This window comes from Drosophila nasuta, chromosome 2L, assembly GCF_023558535.2.
Source record: "Drosophila nasuta strain 15112-1781.00 chromosome 2L, ASM2355853v1, whole genome shotgun sequence".
NCBI classification, from domain to species: Eukaryota; Metazoa; Arthropoda; class Insecta; order Diptera; family Drosophilidae; genus Drosophila; species Drosophila nasuta.
The window spans coordinates 5798181-5818472 of NC_083455.1; the positions used below are offsets into that span (position 1 = coordinate 5798181).

Here is a 20292-nt window from a genome sequence, read left to right on the forward strand (position 1 = left end):
TGCTCAAAATCATTGTGTGGTGTAGTCGCTGATCTATATAAAAAAGGAGTAAGTGTTATAATTGTTACAAATATAACAAAAATTTGACAACATACCGAAATGTGTAAAAAATATAGATAAAAAAAATAACATGTAAATCCATTTTTATTTTTGTTTTATTTTAAGCAATCTAAATTTTAGAACGCTTGATCTTGATTTAAAATTTCGGTTGAATTTTGAGATTTTTCAATTCAATTTAGAATTTCTATCAAATTTTATGTTGAATTTAAGAACTTCTTGGTTCCATATTGGCATATTGTAATCTTCAATATTTAATTCTTGATCTTAACACCTTATTTATTTTTTACTGGGGACACCCTTTACCATTTGAGGTTGCTTACTTCTGTTTCCACTTTTATTTTTTTGTATCATTTTCTTGATTATCAATTCCTTCTTTTTTATTCATGGCAGATATAAAAAAGTACAAGTTCATGTTGCGAAATATTGTCGAAGCGATTGCCCTCGAGGGAGCGTCGAAAAAAGCAGGCAAACTTTCCAATTGCTAAAAGTTTATGATGTGCTTCAAGGCATACTATTCGATTGGTTTTCCTTTTTCTTCTGGCACTGTCAATTATCGAAGTTGTTTTGCTTTCCTTTGCATCTTTGCCCTTTCGTATGATTTATTGAAAGATGTTTAGGATATTCCAAACTGCTGTTCTGAGGTGTTTATAGCTTTGCGGTTGCTACAAACTAATTAAGAGTTCACACACATCAGTTGTGTGTGTTTGTGTGTGTGTGTGTGTGGCCTAAAGCGTAATCAGCATCAAAAGGATGTCAGTTCCAGTCGCCTATAAGTAGGCTACACTTATGCAGAGTCTTATGGCTCATAAATTTCATGCAAATGAAATGCGCACAAGCCACTTTATATGCTACCAAAACCAAGCAGTGTGCTTCACCTTCCTGCGATAAGCCCCGAAAAGGTTTGTTTCCCCATACAAACTCATATGTTTGCCCATCTCTCGCTCTCACTTTGAGTGTCTCTGTGTATGTGAGTACTTGCCAACTGCCACAAATTATCTTCATAATGCTGCAGAGAGGGCGCCCTAAAAAGTATGCTATGCTAAAAAATGCCAGCTCGTAATTAAGCCTACCTCTCTGCAGATGTAAAAAAACATACAACAACAAATTTGCAGTGACAAGCTTATGACAGTCTGGCCTCTTTGCACTCAGGAGTCAACTGCAGCCAACTGCACTGTCCTTCGTCCGGCGATCCTTCTGCTGTTACCTCTGCCTTTGCTTTTGCTTTTGATGCTTGCGGTTGCTGTTTGCTGTTCTTGTGGTTTTTTTTAAAAGTAAAACGTTGTTGAGTTCATTAAAAATTTGACTAAGTGCGTCGACATCATCGTCATCGTCATTATCATGTCTATGGTTGGTTCTCCTCAACCACATTGTTTGGTTGCCCGCAGTTGCCCGCCTCCTGTTGAAGTGGATGCTTGCTCCTCCGCATGTCCTTATTGTGATGTGCGAGCTGTGACTGCGGCAGGCACACTTGAACTTTCTCGTCTACATATGTATGCATGTATTTGTATCTGTTTACGGATGAGAGAGTATGTGTGCGAGTGTGTGTAAATTGTTTTGCGCCGAGCCGCCAAAATTGGTTTTTCATGCTGAGCTTAGCTCCCCGAAATAAAAACCGATTTGGCGCGAAAATGCGTCGAAATTCCCCACAGTCTAATTTGGATTTATGAAACATTAACGGCAGCGAACGCAGAATAAATCAATTATTCATAGAATTAAAAGAGCTTAACGCTAATTCGTTTCAATCAAATCTGCTTCAGCATTAAAATTTCATTGGTTAAATATGTATGTTCATGAGGTTCGCAGCATTGCCGCAGTCTTTTAAGTATTTCAAACCCGCATAATTATGTGTGTGTTACATAATAAGATGATATGATATTTGTATTTATTTTGTTTATCATCTTTGGAATTTCATTTAAAGGGAAGCTAATTATGTAATTTAACAAATTTACATACTCGTAAAATGAGGATACGTGATATTTGGGCTTATTGTACTTGGTATATGCGTAATTAGATTTGATAACTGAAAACTATTGATATAATTCAAAAAGTTCATTTTACAGAATTTAGTATTTAAAACTAGCATAATTATGATGATATGATATTTGTGTTTATTTAGTCTTCTGATGTAAGATATTTACTTTTGTTATGAATACTATGTCCATAACGATGATTAATTTTGTAATTCTTTAAACTCTACTTTACTTCACTGACCAGTAACATAAGCACAACTAGATATCACAAGATCTTTAGAAAAGTCTGATATGTAAATACCTGAAATATAACATTGTCGGAACTAAATTTAAATATATACTCCTATGCGCAGTTTCGAATATGTAGGGAACATTTTTGCTTCTCGCTAAATATATAAAAAAAATTGAATAAAATGGCCCATGGCAAATAAATAAAACTTGAATATAAATACACTAACGAAAACAACTCAGACTAGAAAGATAAGTAGGAATAGTAGTCATTCAAATGGAGAGTGTCAGAAAAATGCCGAATATTATAATAATAATAATATAGTAATATATGTAGGCTCTAGAAGAACTCATTCTCTGAGAAAGAAAATGCTCTCAAATTTCCACTCTTGCGGCACAGAGCAATATGATGGCTCTCTGTTGTGAATATGCGGCACAAAGGAGAACAGCCAATAAGAAAAGCAAACACATGGAGTGCCAATGGATGGGAGACTCCGAATGGATTCCCTCATCACAAAATCAATAGATAAACGCGATAAGAAAAATCCCCAAACAGCTGTTTGGCTATTCCAACTAAACGTAAACAACTGAGCGAAAGGAAAACCGAAGAGACAGCGCGAGCGTAGGAGAGGAAAATTAAAAATAGGACAACCACAGAGAAAGTCTAAATAAACGCTCTCTCGTCGTGTCGTTCTCTCGCTCTCTCGCTCTTAGCCAAAGGTTGGGCCAGGCCGCATTCGAATTTTCCGATTTAGTCAGACGCAGCTCTTCGTCGTTGTCGGTAGCCGAAATTCAGCGGAAAAGCGGAAAGTGAACAGCGCACACAGGCACTATCGTACACTCATACACTCATGAAGAGACCCACACACACACACGCGTACAGTGACAGTGTGCCATATGTGTAATCAAAACGACGGGCCGCGCTAAGAGCAAAAGTTTATATATAGAAAATTGTACGCACAGCTGAGGAAAACTAAATTCGGTGTGCAGCTGAAAATAAATTAAAGAAAATTAACGAAAATTACGTCGAATACGAAGACTATTGAATTTTGCGTGTGTGTTCCAACTTTCTTTCTGCTCCTCTCGTATGCAATAACTTAAATATTACGCATACGCCGCGTCGCCGCGATTGTGTGTGTGTGGTGAAAAATTATTGGCAAAAATTTTGCGCCTGGCGCCAGCGTCAACGCCATCGCCATCGCCAAACGCTAGCGTCAGCATCGCTGCTTGCTGCTCGCTGCTGACGTCGCGACTCCACCCAAAATTGTATACCAAATTTGGTAGCAAAAACATTTGGCAAATGCTTCAATAGTCGCAAGTGCATTGCTAAAACGTTTAGTGTGTGGTGTGCTAAAAGATTGTGTGTGTGTGTCTGTGCACAAGCAGCAAACAACAAAAGACCGGAAAATGCTAGAAAAATGTTTGGTACATGTGAAAAGTTGATGACACATTTCGCTGTCATTTTGACCGCATTTCTTGTCTCCCAGCCGCTCTTGTTGTTGCTGATCTGCGGTCCGCCAACGACACCTCATGGCGGCACCACCCATTTATCCCCTATGCTGGTGCACGCCTCCGCCGCGGACGAAGCGTAAGTTTCCCCAAATATCGCTTATATTCATTTATGATTTAAAAAACTTAAACTTTGTTGTTGTATTCGAGGCATTTTGGCGCTTTGAAAACAACTAAATTAAAGGGCGTGTTCTCACCACAATCTACATTATCATCATCATCATCATCATCATCATCATCGTCATCATAATCATGTTTTTCGACTACTTCGTCCTTGTTGGGTTGTCGTTGTCGCTTGTTAATTTTTCGTACACTTTATGCTAATTTTTTTGGCAGCAGCCACCTCCACACGTTTCTTATCGCTTGCCCTACGTTTCGTGACTTGGGCATGTGCGCCGTAGGAATTTGTAGGGTATCGAATTAATCATTACCGAATACCTTCATTTGATTATTAAATTTAATTTGTATATTTGAAAAGAAAAATTACCCACATTATTACTAGATCATCAGAAAAGAGTTAGCTAACTACTTCGTCAAATATACTTTTTGGAAAACAATGAAACGAATGCGATAATTAAATCATGGCAAAATAAAATTAGTATTTAAAGAAATATAAAAAAATATTTTACCAATAATGTAATCAGTTTTAGAGTGCGTCTTCTTTGTAATAACCTAAATAGTATTGCAAAATCTGTATTAATCAAAATATAATGTTTAAAATAATTTGGAATTTTTCATTTCTTTGATTATAATAATCTTTACAATATTTCAAATATTCGTAACATTCATAATAATAAGTCACAGCGATAAATGTTGCCACACTGAAAACAAAGTTTTGGTACTGCGAATTTTTTTTCTAAAAAGTGCGCCAAGAACACTTAGACTAGACTGCAAGCAATGTTTTATCCGAGGACTCTCAAAGTAAGAATTTAAATGGATTATAGAATTTCGTAATTCTAGAATTTTTTGACTTATTTTGAGAATTTGGCGTTTTGGAGACTATTGTTCTTAGTTTTAAGAATTTCTGCTTAAATTGGTATTATTTTAAGAACCCAATTTTTAAGGTCTTGATTTTAACATTTTTTTCAGTATACAATAATTTTCAAAATAAAACACATTTCCAGCCTTAAGTTTAGTCTTAAGTTCAACTCTTGTATCAACCGCAAAAATCATAATATGTGTTTTCTGCTTTTGGTGGATCGCTTATAATACTTCGAAGTAACTTGGAACATTGTTTAGTATACGTGTAGAGTGTAAACCATTCGTATAGTGCCAATTGTAACGGTCCGTCTGTGTTTTTCTGCCTTTGCTTTTTGCGTGTTTACGCATTTTGTCTTTTGTCTTGAATTTTTATTTGTCGCGTATATACAAGTGTGTGTGCATTATATATATGTATATATATATATATATATATATGTGTGTGTGAGTGTGTATGAGAGAGTAAATGCCTGTGTGCGCGTCAGCGTATTTTCCCACAATTCAGCTACTCTCGCTGACGATTTTACAGTTGTTGTCGGCTTCGTTGTTGTTGTTGTTGTTGTTGTTGTTATTGTTGCTAATGTTGTTGTTCCTTGTGTACAGCTGACTGCTTTTGGGCCCAGTTTTCATAAGTCACATAAAAGAATTATTTGTCAGACATGTTGACTTGGGGCCACAGCAGGTACAACAGCCGCCTATTTGCGCGTAATGCATATTTTATTGGGCATTTTGTGGGGCTGCTGAAAGTCGTGCGATTAATTTGACGCCTGAATATATAGGGCGCTTTGGGGGGCGTGTCAATTTAATCAAGCCAAACCTTAGCAACTTGTCACAAGCAAAGTATGCAAATACAATTAGGAAATGTAATTAAATCATATATGTATGTAGAAAATCTAATTAATAGCTGGCGTGTAGTTCAATTTGACTTTGACATGCACCGTTCACAAACCAAAGGCAAAAAGGAATATTGTTGTCTAAAGAAGCCATTTGGCGAATCCTTTATACCAAGGCCCATCGTCGAAGATTATAAAAACAATCCTCTTATTACTTAGCCATATATCCATTTAGTCAGATTAATTATGAAATTTGTTTGGGGCGTGCCACAGAGCTCTCAACTGTTCCATGATATCACCATTTATAATACACTGTGGAATAGTGCTAAGAATAAGAAAGGCGACCTACATACTAACATATATGAATAACTGCACACACTGAAAGCTTCACGAACAGGCAGGCAGCGCTAATGGATAGCTTTACGTGTTCAGAGCATTTAGTTTGGGATTTCAAAATAAGCTCCAATTATTAGACTAAACACAATGCTTCGAAGAGTCACCCACCCTCAATGGAAGCAAAACTCCCGGGGCAGCGTTTTTAGTGCTCACTTTAAAGAGCTTTCACTGCATGAACAATAGCTAACCACAGATTGTTCTATTTGAAAAATATACAAATAAAAAATATATAGTTTCATCAGCTAAAGTCTCTGCCTATAATTTATGACCTGACAGCACATTTGATATTTGAGAATTTCAATAAAATTTGTTTAAAAATACGCAAAGACGTATGACCGATTATTTTTAAATGTTTATCTTGCAGCCGGTTTTTCTTATCATAGAACTACTTAAAATTTAATTGGATTCAAATATATATCCTCAGAGAGCCATAAAATTTAACTCTGCGTGAAATTTTTTTATTTCTGGAATAGTTTTCAATATATGCCATAGACAAGATAAAAGTAGTTTGAATGGTTGCATATTAAAATCGGCTCATCCATATATACATATATCATAGTAAATCTATAATAGTATATACTAAATATACTAACAAGTGAAGAATAATGACATACATTTTTGTAAGGTATCTGTGTTCTAGAATGAATTTTGTATGAATAAGAATTATATACAACTTCAACTTTATTTAGTGATTAACTCTTTTTGTTAACTATTCGATTCTTTCAAAATATGGTATTTATATTTAGTCATTAAAGAAAAATTCTTATAGAGCATCCGATTGCTATAAAATGTTCAGTATTATTTCGAGCAATAATTTTTATACTTATGTAAATACTGAAAGTGATAGATTAATACCACTAGTATAAATAAATGCTGAAATTTACAGACTCAAATAAATATATTGAAATTGCTAAAAATTGCTTATTGTAGTTTTATTAATATACAACTAATTATACAAATTTAATTTTTTTTTTTATTTTTATAAATAACAAAAAGAGGAATGAAAATTAACCAACATCAAAGAAATTATGAATATATAGAAATATGGTATATAAATATACCCAGCTGGCTAATCTTTGATAGGTAGATAGTGCAATAGTAAAAAGTAAATAAAACCGGAATGTACAAAGCAAAAACTTGGCAGCCTGTTCATGCTAGCAATGCTCTGTTGGCCACGTCTACGCCCTCGCACAGCTAGCCAGACGGATTTGAGCAGATAACAACAACGGAGCCCATTGAGAACAATATGAGGCAGGCAGACAAGAGCTGCCCATTGGTCCGTGCCACAAAGGAATGTTGCAAATTTAATTGAACAACTCCAAAATGAAATAAAAAGCTCGTTACAACTACAACAACATGATATTTCACTTGACTAAAGGCAGCGTCGTCAGCGACAACAGCGAAAACAGGCAGCACTTGAACACACGCTAAATAAGTGTGTCAAAGGCAAAGCGACAACGGACCAAAGCATTGAATTGAAAATGGCCACAGCAGCGCCGCCGGCAGCGGCACCACCAACAAAGAAAGAGAGCAAACAGAAAGAGAACGAAAAGTGAACACAAAATGAAATAGAGCATGAGCGAGAAAGCTGTGCGCAGGTATGCTCTGCAGCCAAACTACAGAGTGGAAAAGCTAGACAGCAGACACTTTGAATATCCTACAAATGCAAAATATTATTTAATTACCAGTTTCTATTTAAATGAAAAATATTATTTAATTCGTAGTTGTAAGGATTAATCTAAAGGGGCAAATATTACAAAAATATGGATATTTATTAACAATTTAAACTTGATATTACAAACAACAATCAAACACGTCAAAGAACTAATATAAACACAGTTGTAGGGCATTCTGCAATTTAAGAGTATATTATATTAAGAGCATTTGAACTTGCAGTTTCTTGTCAGGCATGCGCGCGCATTAACTGGGCACTTGTTGATTTCGCACTCACACATACATACATACACGCTCACACTCACACCCAAGTTATGGGACATCACAGCTGTTTCTGCTCGCTGCCAGCGTCGCTGCTGCGAAGGCCTTTGGCTTAGATGCTTTCTTTGACACACACACAAACACACAATAACATTTCGTATGGCCCCCCTACCATCATCTTGTCAAGCGTCGCACTTGTTACCAACACTCTCGTGACAGACATGTGCGCTAATTTAATTAGCGGCCTTGTTGTAGTTGCACGTCGACAGGTGGTTGACATTTCATTTGTGGTTGCCAGATTGTTTTTGCATCCGCCTTTTTTAGATTTGTTCTCTTACAAAGCGCCTGGCAAATTACTGCTGTAATAAAAAAACAAGCATCATGTGGTTACAAACAATACATTTTTAGGATCTCTCGAGATTTTGTCAATTTTTTCATATGTAGGCAATAAGCAGGGGCATCTACTGAGTTAGTGTTCTATCAACATTATCTATTATTGTCAATAAATAATATTGATAATTAACTACTAAAAAATATACTATTATTTGTTTTCTTTTAAATTCGTATTAAAGAAAAAATTTGTTTAATACATATAATTATTTCTTGGATTTTTTATTTTAATACACAATTCCATAATTACATTAGCTCTTTGTTTCCTCTTACATTTGCAGTGTTGGAAAATGGGCGACACAATTTGGAGATGAACTGTATTTACTGGCCCAAAAGATAACCAAGTCCCAGCAGGTAAAGGAGAAATACAAGGAATATAATGCCCGCGTCGAACTCAAGAATGGCACCGAACTGATCCAATCTATAACCGCAAATGTGGGGAAAATGTTGGCACGCAAAATGGAAGCAGTGCGATGCATTCAGGAGAAGGCCGAGATAGTCAATGAGAACTTTGAATTTAATCAGACATATGCGGAATCGAATTTCACCTACTATTCCAGCAAATATTCCACTTTCAATGGCAACAGTTCCGAACAACTGGAACCAAATGAGGCGGAATATTCGTATATGTATCGCGATATGCAACTGAATCCGGATACACATTTCTACAATATATCCGTGGACACAGAGCATTCTTCGGTGCATGTACCGTCGAATGTCTGGGATCGTAAGAGCACTGTACTTAGGACCATTCAATGGTCAGAGCAACTGGACGAGGTATTCCGTCAGAATTATCAATCAGATCCTGCTCTCTCCTGGCAATACTTTGGCTCCGACACGGGAATTCTACGGCATTATCCGGCCGCACAATGGACGGATTCGCGGACCAATAAACTGGATGCGGATACGTACGATTGCCGCAAGAGATCGTGGTACATTGAGACGGCCACGTGCTCGAAGGACATAGTCATATTGCTGGATTATTCGGGTTCGATGACGGGTCATCGCCTTCATGTGGCCAAGTTCACCATACGCAGCATATTGGACTCTTTCTCGAACAATGATTTCTTTACGATCTTCAGGTATTCGAACAATGTTACGGGCATTGTGCCCTGCTTCAAAGATGCCCTCGTCCAGGCCACGCCCGAGAATATTGAGACCTTCAATTCAGCCATTGCTAAACTTAAAGATCCCAAAGATTATGCGAATCTTACAGAAGCTTATGATTATGCCTTTCAAATCCTACGCAACTATTATATAAATCGTAGATGCAATGAAACCACCAACTGCAATCAGGCCATAATGCTGGTTACTGACGGCGTTGCTGGTAATACGACGGAAGTATTCGAGCAATACAACTGGGGCAATGGGGACAATGGAACCTCGAAAATGAATGTCCGCATCTTTACGTATCTGCTGGGCAAGGAGGTGACCAAGGTGCGAGAGATTCAGCTAATGGCATGCATGAATCGTGGCTACTATTCACATGTTCAAACTCTCGACGAAGTGCACGAGGAAGTGCTGAAGTATGTCGACGTGATTGCGACGCCGTTGGTGCTGCAGGACGTTCAACATCCGCCCACTTGGACGCATGCCTTCACCGACAAAACATACGATCCGTTGAACTCAACAGAACGAAGGCCGCGTCTTATGATTGCCGTCGGAGTGCCAGCCTTTGATCGTTCCTATTGCCATGAGAACAGTACCAATCGTCGAGCTCGTCTCCTAGGCGTGGCCGGAACAGATGTGCCTGTCGAGGACATTGACAAGCTGACGCTGCCCTACAAGGTGCGTGTTCTTTATCCTGTTAGAATGTTTGCTTTTCTAATTCTAATCATCTTCAACAGCTTGGCGTCAATGGCTACTCATTTGTGGTGTCCAACAATGGCTATGTGCTGCTCCATCCAGATCTGCGTCCCATAGGCGTAAGCATTGAACGAATTAGTTCTCAAATTTTGTAATCATCATTTAATATATAATATCATATTGTTGCAGTCGAACGGAAAAATGAATCCCAATTATAATAGCATCGATTTTACCGAAGTCGAACATCTTTTCGAAGATCAAAGCCCCCGTGAACCGGGTGAATCTATTCTAAATATACGCCGTGCTATGGTGAATCACGAGGCCAAGGAGTTTAAGGACATCTCCGTCAAATTCCACTACGATAAAATGCGACGCGTCTCTGAGGAGAAGCAGGACTACTTCTTCGCCCCCCTACCAAATACCCCTTTCACATTGGGGATTGTTATGCCGAGCGATTATGGCAAGACATGGATCAAAGTGGGCGATGAGGTGGACAAGAACAAGCACATGAAGGTGAACATCTCAGAGTTCTTCATTGGTGAAAACTGGAAAGTGCATCCGGATTGGTAAGATGAAGTTTGAAAAACTTAGTTAAAAACCTACTGAACATGCTTTGCTTAGGGTCTATTGCAAGTACCACTATCTGGAGGGTCATGAGTTTAAGACGCCTGAGGCAGAGTTACGGGAATTTCTAGAGAAGATGATGAGGCTCGACTGGAAATTTCCAGAACAATATGCGGAAGAAGAGTCCGATTTTGATGACAAAGACGATCGTAAGTCGAAACCGAAAGAAATTTAAAAGTATTCGTTAGTTTTAATTACATATCCCTCATGCAGACCTATTAGAATTATTACTTTTCTCTAAAAATAGCAAAATATATTTTATTAACTATACCTGTGATTTTACCCCTCTTACATTTTTCTTTCCACCAATTTTTACTATGTTTGATTTTTCTTTGCAAAGCAAGAATTCTGATTTTTTCGCCTCCGAATTATCAAAATTTGATAAAATTCGAATAGCAAATGTAATAATGATCCTAGAGTATTTATGATTCCTAAAAATATCGATAATATATAAATGTTAGAAATTATTGAAGATTTAATGATTGTATGATTTATTTTAAATATGGTACAATATCAATTCAGAACTCCAATTTTATATCAAACGTTTAACTATTATTAAATTCGTGAATTTGTTCTAATGAATCCTTATTATTGCTCCTTAGTAAACTGTGGACGAAAGACACTCGGAGATGATGCCTACTACTGCAACAAGGAGCTGGTGCACTTGCTCATCTTTGACGCCAAGGTGACCAACTTTAGCTACGGCGAATGGAAGTTTGAAAATGAAAAGGAACGACAACTGATCGAAAAATTTGGGGCTACTTTACGTTTTGTGGCCACAATGAGTGGATTGACACGCTGGCAATTCATCTTCGGCGAAGTGGAGGTGGATACGGATCAGGAGTTTGGCGATTATCATACGACGGCAATTGATGAGACATGGTACAAGAGCGCCATATTGCAACACCATCAGGACAACACCGAGAGTTTTGTCTATTCGGTGAAGCATTACAACGATCCGCTCGAGGACAGTGATCTGAAGGTGACAGCCTCGCATGCAATCTTCCCCAGAGATGGCGGCAAGGAGGCGCCCGCCTGTGTCGTTGGATTCCAGTTCTCCCAAACTCGGATGTATGAACGATTCTTCAACATTACAGCCGTTGACAATGTACGTAGTTTCATTTTTTAATTTTGTAAAACTTTAAAGCTTACAACCCATTTCCGATTCCCGATATGCACAGTGCAATAATTGCCTTCCTATCTGCACTGATGATGATGTCGATTGTGTGGTTATCGATAACAATGCCTACATCGTGGTCGGCCAGAATTTGAATACTACAGGCAAGTTCTTTGGAGAATTCCATGGCGATGTCATGGCTGCCATGGTAGAAAAGGGCATCTTCCAAAGCATCGAAGTCTACGACTTTCAGGCTCTCTGCAAAGAAGAACCAACATCTCCCAGCGATGGTCACAGTCTGTTGCATGTAAGTGGATTAGTTTGGTTAAGGGCCAAAATAATTTAAATTAGAATTAATATTCAGTATTAATATGGGCATATCGAAAGAATTAACTACCGCGGCCAAAACAATTAACTCCATTTATATAAAAACACAAATATAAAAATGAAATTTGCCATTTTTTTAACCGTTTTAATACATATACAATGTAGATTCTACATACATATATTGTCTTACATTCTTTTTGTTATGGGATAAATAGCTCTATACCCTCTTTTAATTAAAAATTTAATTTAATTAAAAATAACAAGCGTAATTTTGAAGCGATTTTATGTACATACAATAATAACTATAATCTTTTCGGTTGCGATCAAATAAAATTTGTAAGTTATTAAAGATTAAAGATATAATATATACTTTGGCTGACAATCTCGTATATTTTATACTCTGAATTTTGAATGGGGTACTGTCTCAAATTGAAAATTATACGACGAATTTTGTATTTTCCAATTATATTTAGTTTTGTATATTTAATTGTTTTACTGTTCATTTCATCTACAGCCATTAAAATTGTTGAGTCTCACTTGGAAATGGCTAATAGCGCAGCTATTCTGGCACTACCAAAGGGTACAATGGTGGGCGGATGGAGCGCCCTGTAAGTACTTTAGTAATTGATTAGAATATACGATTTTCTTACACATTTTTTTGTTGGCAGTCATGGAATACTTGGACAATATCGAGGACGAATATGTGGCAGTCGGCGACAGCAACTCACAATCGGCAGCGAAGCCCAAAGAGGATGGCGATGATGGTGATGCAATATTTCAAGCGCCTGAGCCGGAGCCCAAATATACGCCTTGCGATATGCAATCCACACTTTATTCGCTTCAACCCGAGTCACTCGTGGGCATCAATGACTATGTGACGGTGCCATCGACACGTCCATTTCTGGTTAAAAAGATACCCTACTCGAATCTGTTGCTGGTGGTGGTCAATGTGCTGATGCCATCGCGCAACGTTCGCCTTACCACCGAGCCAACACGCATCACGAGTTACGAATCCGCATATCCATGCTACAAGCTCAACATGAGCTTCTACGAACGTCGGCGCATTGAAGAATGCTTCACGGTGCATGATAATGTGAGTTACATTAAAGCCAAAAATAATTTATTCTTAAATGTCATTATATCAATATGGTCCCATATCACATTTCACTTAAGAGCCACTCTATATACTCCCATATCACATTTGCACTTAAGAGCCACTCTATATACTCCCATATCACATTTGCACTTAAGAGCCACTCTATATACTCCCATATCACATTTGCATTTAATTTTACTATATTTAGTACCAAAATTCACGTAGCAGCATTATTTTCTCACTTTAAATAAATAAAAATAATAAAATTATTAGTTCGATAAGTGAAGTGCCAATATGTACTTAACACCAATCTTCTCATTTAAATAATAACGAAGAATATCTATACTAAATTTCTACCTATATGACAATACATTAATAATGAATATATACACTTTTTTTAGGAGCAAAATTTCACGTATTGCGGAAATGCCTCGCGGCTTCGACTGACGGCACAGCTGCTGCCGTTGACCATAATTTTGATGTTTTACTTGACGCGTTGCTTTATGCGCATCTAGTTGATAGAACCTATACAAGCATATATATGTATACTATATACCTATGTACTATTGCGATCTGTTTGTTTTTTAGATTGTAAACTATTGTGTAGTACAATTTTAGTCGAATGTTTAACAACAACTAAACCAGTTACCAGATACCAACTAAAATGGCACAATCTCTAACTAACTAATACATGTTTAGCAGCAATAACAAAACAACAATTTCAACTTTTAGACTTACAAAATACGCCAAATGTTAAGAAAAGGAATCGTTTTACTTTATTAAGTCCTAATCGAAATATGTGGAACAGTCGAATCCAATGGTTTTTATCGACTTTACCTCAAAAGTATATAATATACCTTTTGCAATATTTGATACACAGAAGAGTCCGCTTTTAAATTTTCTATTTTCGTTTTATATTTTCACACATTCGACAGACACTTTGCGAATCTCGCACAAAAAAAAAAGAAGTTAAGTTTTATTTTTATATACTATGTATTTGTTAAATACATGATACTAGCAAAAGAGCCCACGTTTCATTAACTATTTTTATAGTTTCACATGGTACAACCTATGCCAAATATTAACGAGAAGCGAACGCAAACAAAAATAATAAAAAAAAAAAACAATTATTTTTGTAATTTTATAAAATAAGTTGAATTTTATAAACGGAACGTAAATTTAAATAAATTGTTAAACACATACACACACACTGACACCACAAAGAGATACAGAAGAATACTATAAATATTTCGTCCCTAAGCCCAACCGAACAATATAAAAAGTCTTTCAAAATTCATTAGCTTTTTCATATACAATCAAAAAAAACTTTTAATTATACAACTTAATACGATTATATAATGTAAAAAATAAAACCAACACTAAATTTAATATATTCAATGTTTACATAAATATTCGTAAACTGCTATCCGAAGTTTTTATATGGTTTTGTATACACATTTATTGTATATGTACCGAGTATTTATAAAGATTGTTTTTTCTACTTGCGGTAACTTTATTTTACACTCGCACAAAACCACAAATGCACTCGGATATATATTATGAAAACTACGAAAAACAGTTCTCAAAAACCCTTGCAGAAGGGTCACTACATTTTAAAGTGATGATAAACTTCTATGTCAAAATTGTTTGAGTTTAACTTACAGAATCTTCTTGTTGTGCCTCCCGTTAAATACATCGTTTGAAATAGTAAACTATACTACTATACAGCTATTAACAAAACGTGTCACTATTCTAGTATCCTCTGCAAGGGATAGCAAATTGGACCACCTTAAATGATGCAATACTATTTTCAACAACCGCAATTTCGTTGCAAACTTTGTCTATAATCTTTTATCTAAACAAAATTAGTCATCATATACACGAACGTTATAAAAAAAAAAAAACAAGACATTGAAAAACACAAAAAACCAAAAACAACCTAATTGCCTTTGTATCGTATTTCGAAACATTTTATGAATTTACGCATAGAAAAATAAATGTAATTTATAAATATTAAATTTTTAATTCAGTTTATTTTCGAATTAAAACATAATGGAAATCAAAATGAAGATGGAAATTTTAAACGCAAACAGTTAACTATTAAATGTAATTTACGAAAAAAAAACAAAAACAAAAAAACTGAAAATAAACAAATGAACTAAAACTAATTAAATGTTTATATTACGAGTACTAATACAATATTTATTTTTTGGAGTGTTTAAACGTTGTAAGATGTATTAAATGAAAATAAATCGCTAATTATAATTCGTAATAAATCAAATGATATACATGGATTACAAAATAAACAACAAATCAATTCTATTTCGAATTCCATTCAAGATTTAATCCCATACCCATAAACATTTTTTAAAGAAGACAACTCCTTAGTTGTTCGATTTTAATTTTAATTTTGAGAAATATGGAATTCGAAAAGGATTTGTGTAAAACAAGCCATGTGTGCACCTTAAATAAACAAATGTCCACTAAACTAAACACATTAATATTACAAATAATATAATAGAACAATATTTTATAATTTCATTAGCAAATTTAAAACACTTCGTATGCAAATTCGATGTTTAACACAGAAACGGTTTAAAACTGATACAATATGTACACAAAAATATTAATAATAAAAAAGAAACTTTTACAGCTAATAAGAAAAAAGACCAATAAATGTTAAAATAATAAACTGAGCGACTTTCAATGGATGGAATATGCATTTCTATACATTTAAGATTAACCCTCAAATTGATTCAATTTTATTTAGCTTTCAAACTAAGCCTCGGTGGTGCTGAGCACAGATTTGAAGTAATCGCTATCCAGCTGTTTAATATCCTTTGCAAATTGTGCGACCAACGTTGTAAGATCCTCCACATTGATCTCGGTATTATTGCCAGCAGTCGATAGCTGCTCTATGGCCACTTGTATCTTATCGAGCAGATCCTTATCCGTTTGATTTTGCTTGTCTGCATGCTCATCCTCAAATTCATTGTAAACCTCTTGGGCATTCTGCACCACATGCTCTGGAAAATTAGCCAAACGCGCCACCTGTATGCCAAAACTTTTCTCCATGACACCAGGTCGCACTTGATAAAGTAGCGTAAAGTTGTCCGCATCGGCTACAGCAGCCATGTGGCAATTTTTCACTGTGGACAATGTTTCAGCCAATTTGGTAATTTCATGGAAATGCGTGGCAAAAAGTGTGAAGCACTTAGTTTGCTTTGCTAGGTGCTCAGCTATAGACCAGGCAATACCACAGCCCTCATAAGTGGACGTTCCACGTCCGAGTTCATCAATAATTACCAGAGATTTATCCGTAGCAGTCTGTGTTGGTATATAGAAGAATATAAATATGGTTTTTAGAATACTAAAAGTTCAAGCTCACCCTTATAATGCCAGAGGTTTCAATCATTTCCACCATAAATGTGCTCAGGCCTTTGATAATGTTATCGCTGGCTCCAACGCGGCCTAATATCGAGTCCACCATGCTAATGGTGGCCAAGCTGCAGGGCACAAAGGCACCGACATGTGCCATTAACACAGCTGTGCCCACGGAACGTATGTAAGTGCTTTTGCCGCCCATATTGGGACCCGTTATGATGAACATGTTACATTTATCTGCAAAAGAAAGCAATTATAATAATATGGACTGCAATTGGAGCAGGGTTAATAAAAAGCTCACCCTTTTCAAACTCGACACTGTTGGCTATAAAGCTGACATGCTCCTGTAGCTCCAGGCATGGATGTCGCACATCATCAAGCTGCAGCTGACCGGCGCCTTCGGGCAGCATCTTGGGACGCACATATGGCGTCGGAGCACTTCGAGCAGCGTTGGCAAAACTAACCAGGCAATCCAGCTGGGCGAGTTCATTGTTTAGTGAAGTTAATGGCGCCGCATAACCCACTGCCACCTGGATAATCTCCTCAACAATGGACTGCTGCTGCTCCTCGTAGCGAGTACGGCAGCTAGCAAACTCATCGGCATAGCCTTCTAGCTTGTCGGAGGTGAAACGCACGCCGCCCTTGATCACATCCACAATGCGATAGTTTTTATTCTTACGCAGCACCGAATCATCTTTGAGTGTGATGCGAAAATGATAGCCCAATTTTGCCACATTTTCCAGCTTGAGCAGCTTGCCGTCCAGCTCGAGTTCTTCATTGCATTTGCTCTGCAGACGTTCCATTTTCTTGTATAACTCAGCCATGGTTTGCTGCAGCTCCATAAGACGACTGTCAAAAGAACCCTTGACCAAATACTCGCCCTTCTCGATGGCCTCAAAATCTACCACCTGCTCAACCATTTGCTTGAGCCCTGTTAAATCCTCGAGGAAACTTTTAAAGGGTGCACACAACACGCTTTGCACTGTGCTGTTATCCAGCTCAATCAGCAGCTGCAATATTTTTGGAGTGCGCAATATGACCTGATAAATGCGAAATAGATCCTGTAATGTGGCCTTGCGACGCATTAGCTTCTTGGTGAGCATCAGAATATCTGGTATGCGCTTCAAATAATCCAGACTAAGCATGTCCAGCGTATGTGGAGACTCCAGCAAGCATTGCACAATGTTGTGGCGATCATTGAGAATCTCACAACTGCGCAGAGGCTGCTTCACCCACTGTGCCATGAGACGATGTCCTTGCGGCGTGCGACAATGATCAAGGACACCCAGAATGCTTTGCCAACGATACGAGGGCATCGATGGATGCGTGCCTGGTTTGGGCATAATGTTCAGAGCAGCCACTGCAGTTGCGTCCAGGTGTACAAAGCTGCATAAATCAAATCAATTAATTTACAGTTTGGCCAAGAGATTATTACTATTATATAAAAGAAAAAATAGTATTGCAAACGAAAATATCTATTATTCTCAATTTGGATCGAGTTTTAGACTACTACCCAGCTGAAGTAAACGTCTCCTATCTCGTCTGTCATAATAATGCTAAATACCAGACCTATTTACGTTAAAATGAAGTTAATTTAACCGAAGGATAAGGCAGGATATGAGTATTAAATATTTTTATGTTAAAACAAGTAAGAAAGTTACAGTCGAGTGTGCTCTACTGTGAGATACCCGCTACCCATTTTGAATAAAAGCAAAATATTGCGGTATTATTTTCAAAATATACCGAAAGTATTAAAAATACTAAAAATATACCAACTTGTATGTTTGGTATATCGATATAGTACCACACTCAAAATATACCATAGACGGCACAATGCACCAGATTGTCGGCCAAAGCAACGAAGACCACTAGTAATATATCCCATATACAATAATAACTATAGTAGTTATGATTCCTGAAAATTTGGTTGCGATCAGATAAAAATTGTCGAAGTTATTAAAGAAATATTTTTGTATGGTCAAAATCGCCTACTTACTAGGGGTCTTAGTTGCTTTGGCTGACAATCTGGTATATTTTGCCGCCTATGGTATATTTTGAATGCGGTACTATATCGATATACTAAATATATCACTTATTATATTTTTAGTATTTTTGTAGTATTTTGGTATATTTTGAAAATAATAACGCAATATTTTGCTTTCATTCAAAATGGGTAGCACACATACTTGAAAGATGTATAAAACAAAGAAATTTTACCACCCACTCTGATAAATGCAGCATGGGCAATTTATAAGATCATGAGGATACGCGTAAAGACAGAGTAAACTTTCCTAATCATTCCCGTATAAGATAACTATAAATATTGAAGCGTTCGCCTCAATATAAAGATTGTTATTTGAAAGCTTTTTTAAATTATAAAAAACATATTTCCTACCGCTTAAGATCCAACTGCTTTAGTTCATAGTGTCCCAAGTTGCCCGCATCATTGACCAAGTCCAAGTATTTAATTGCCACTCGTAAGGCCTCTGAAGCTAGCTGCAACTGTAGCTCCTTAAGTCCGTTGGCATCCTCCTGCTGTCCCTTGGCAAAACGCAACAAACGATTCAAGTCTTGTAACAGATCATTGCGATTTGCAACGCTTTCCTTTTTGGGCACAGTGATCATGACGCCATTGCGTTCCAAGAGTGCTTTGACAGCCGCATATTCGCCCTCAGCCGAGGGCAACAGACATTCCTTGGGTCCCAATAGCACCACAGTGGCCTCCAGTTCCGTAAAGAAATCATCATCCACGAATTCGAGCAGCTGAAAGGTGCAATCATTTTGCTCCACGGCAGCCACGCCCACACGCCTCTGTGTGCCAGCTTCCACTTTAAGCTGCAGCGCAATGATGCTATTTCCCACCAGCACCTCTTTGTTGGAAAACAAAATATCCTCGAACTGAAGCAGATTGCCGGGTGAACCACTATACTCCAGATGCCAATCGGAAGAACGTTTCACATACACTTCAACACGTAGATTGCGCACCAAAAGCAGCTCACGCACGGCGAGGTCAAAGTTGGACTTGGACATGGCCACATACTGCAGCGTTTCCTTCTTGTCATCGGGCAGCAACAAGTGCACATAGGCGGTAGATTTATAAACAATTTTAGCCACTTGTTCGCAGTCACCGTTGCCATGAACAGTGTAGCAATCGGTTTGATCAAAAAAACGCACCGTCGAGTTAGGTTTCTGGGTGGTGGTGAGAATTTAAATTTAGTCGCAGAAGTTAAAGCTGCATAGCAGAACTCACCTCGCCCAGCTTGTTGTGGAATTTTATGAAATTGCGACGTGCATTTGTATCTGGTGCAGAGTAAATGCGCATTTAAGTGTAATTATATTGTAATTGGGCTGCTTTATTACGCTTACCTAGATGCAGCACCGGCTCTTGTCTGCTCACAATTGATTTTCCTTCCATTCTTACTTTTTTATGTGTTTAATAAAGCCTCTTTAAACAAATTGCCAATTTACGCGCCACTCAATGAAAACGACGCGAATAATTCAGTGTTAGTGAACGCCAAGAATCGCACAAAACAGCTGTCTTTGGACATGATAGAATGATACTTTCAAATAATGTACGTTAACAGCAAATAGTTATCGATTGCCGGCTAAAATAATCGAGTTCAATATGTGAGGTGTAAT

At 37.2% G+C, this 20292-nt stretch overlaps 2 protein-coding genes across 2 annotated transcripts; one reads left to right on the forward strand and one right to left on the reverse strand.

Annotated features, from left to right (window-relative positions):
• The first annotated feature begins 2583 nt into the window (after positions 1–2583).
• LOC132798998 (voltage-dependent calcium channel subunit alpha-2/delta-3) lies at positions 2584–15294 on the forward strand. The gene is made up of 10 exons (XM_060811094.1): positions 2584–3846; positions 8581–10087; positions 10147–10224; positions 10295–10671; positions 10727–10878; positions 11332–11837; positions 11911–12153; positions 12688–12781; positions 12842–13266; positions 13671–15294. Exons 1-10 carry the CDS (start codon positions 3677–3679, stop codon positions 13782–13784), a joined length of 3666 nt encoding a protein of 1221 aa, XP_060667077.1. The 5' UTR covers positions 2584–3676; the 3' UTR covers positions 13785–15294.
• A 490-nt stretch (positions 15295–15784) lies between these two features.
• Positions 15785–20244, reverse strand: LOC132798999 (DNA mismatch repair protein spellchecker 1). The gene is made up of 6 exons (XM_060811096.1): positions 20020–20244; positions 19904–19953; positions 19049–19842; positions 16955–18039; positions 16658–16890; positions 15785–16596 (listed from the first exon to the last, which is right to left on the reverse strand). Exons 1-6 carry the CDS (start codon positions 20066–20068, stop codon positions 16048–16050), a joined length of 2760 nt encoding a protein of 919 aa, XP_060667079.1. The 5' UTR covers positions 20069–20244; the 3' UTR covers positions 15785–16047.
• Positions 20245–20292: the final 48 nt, after the last annotated feature.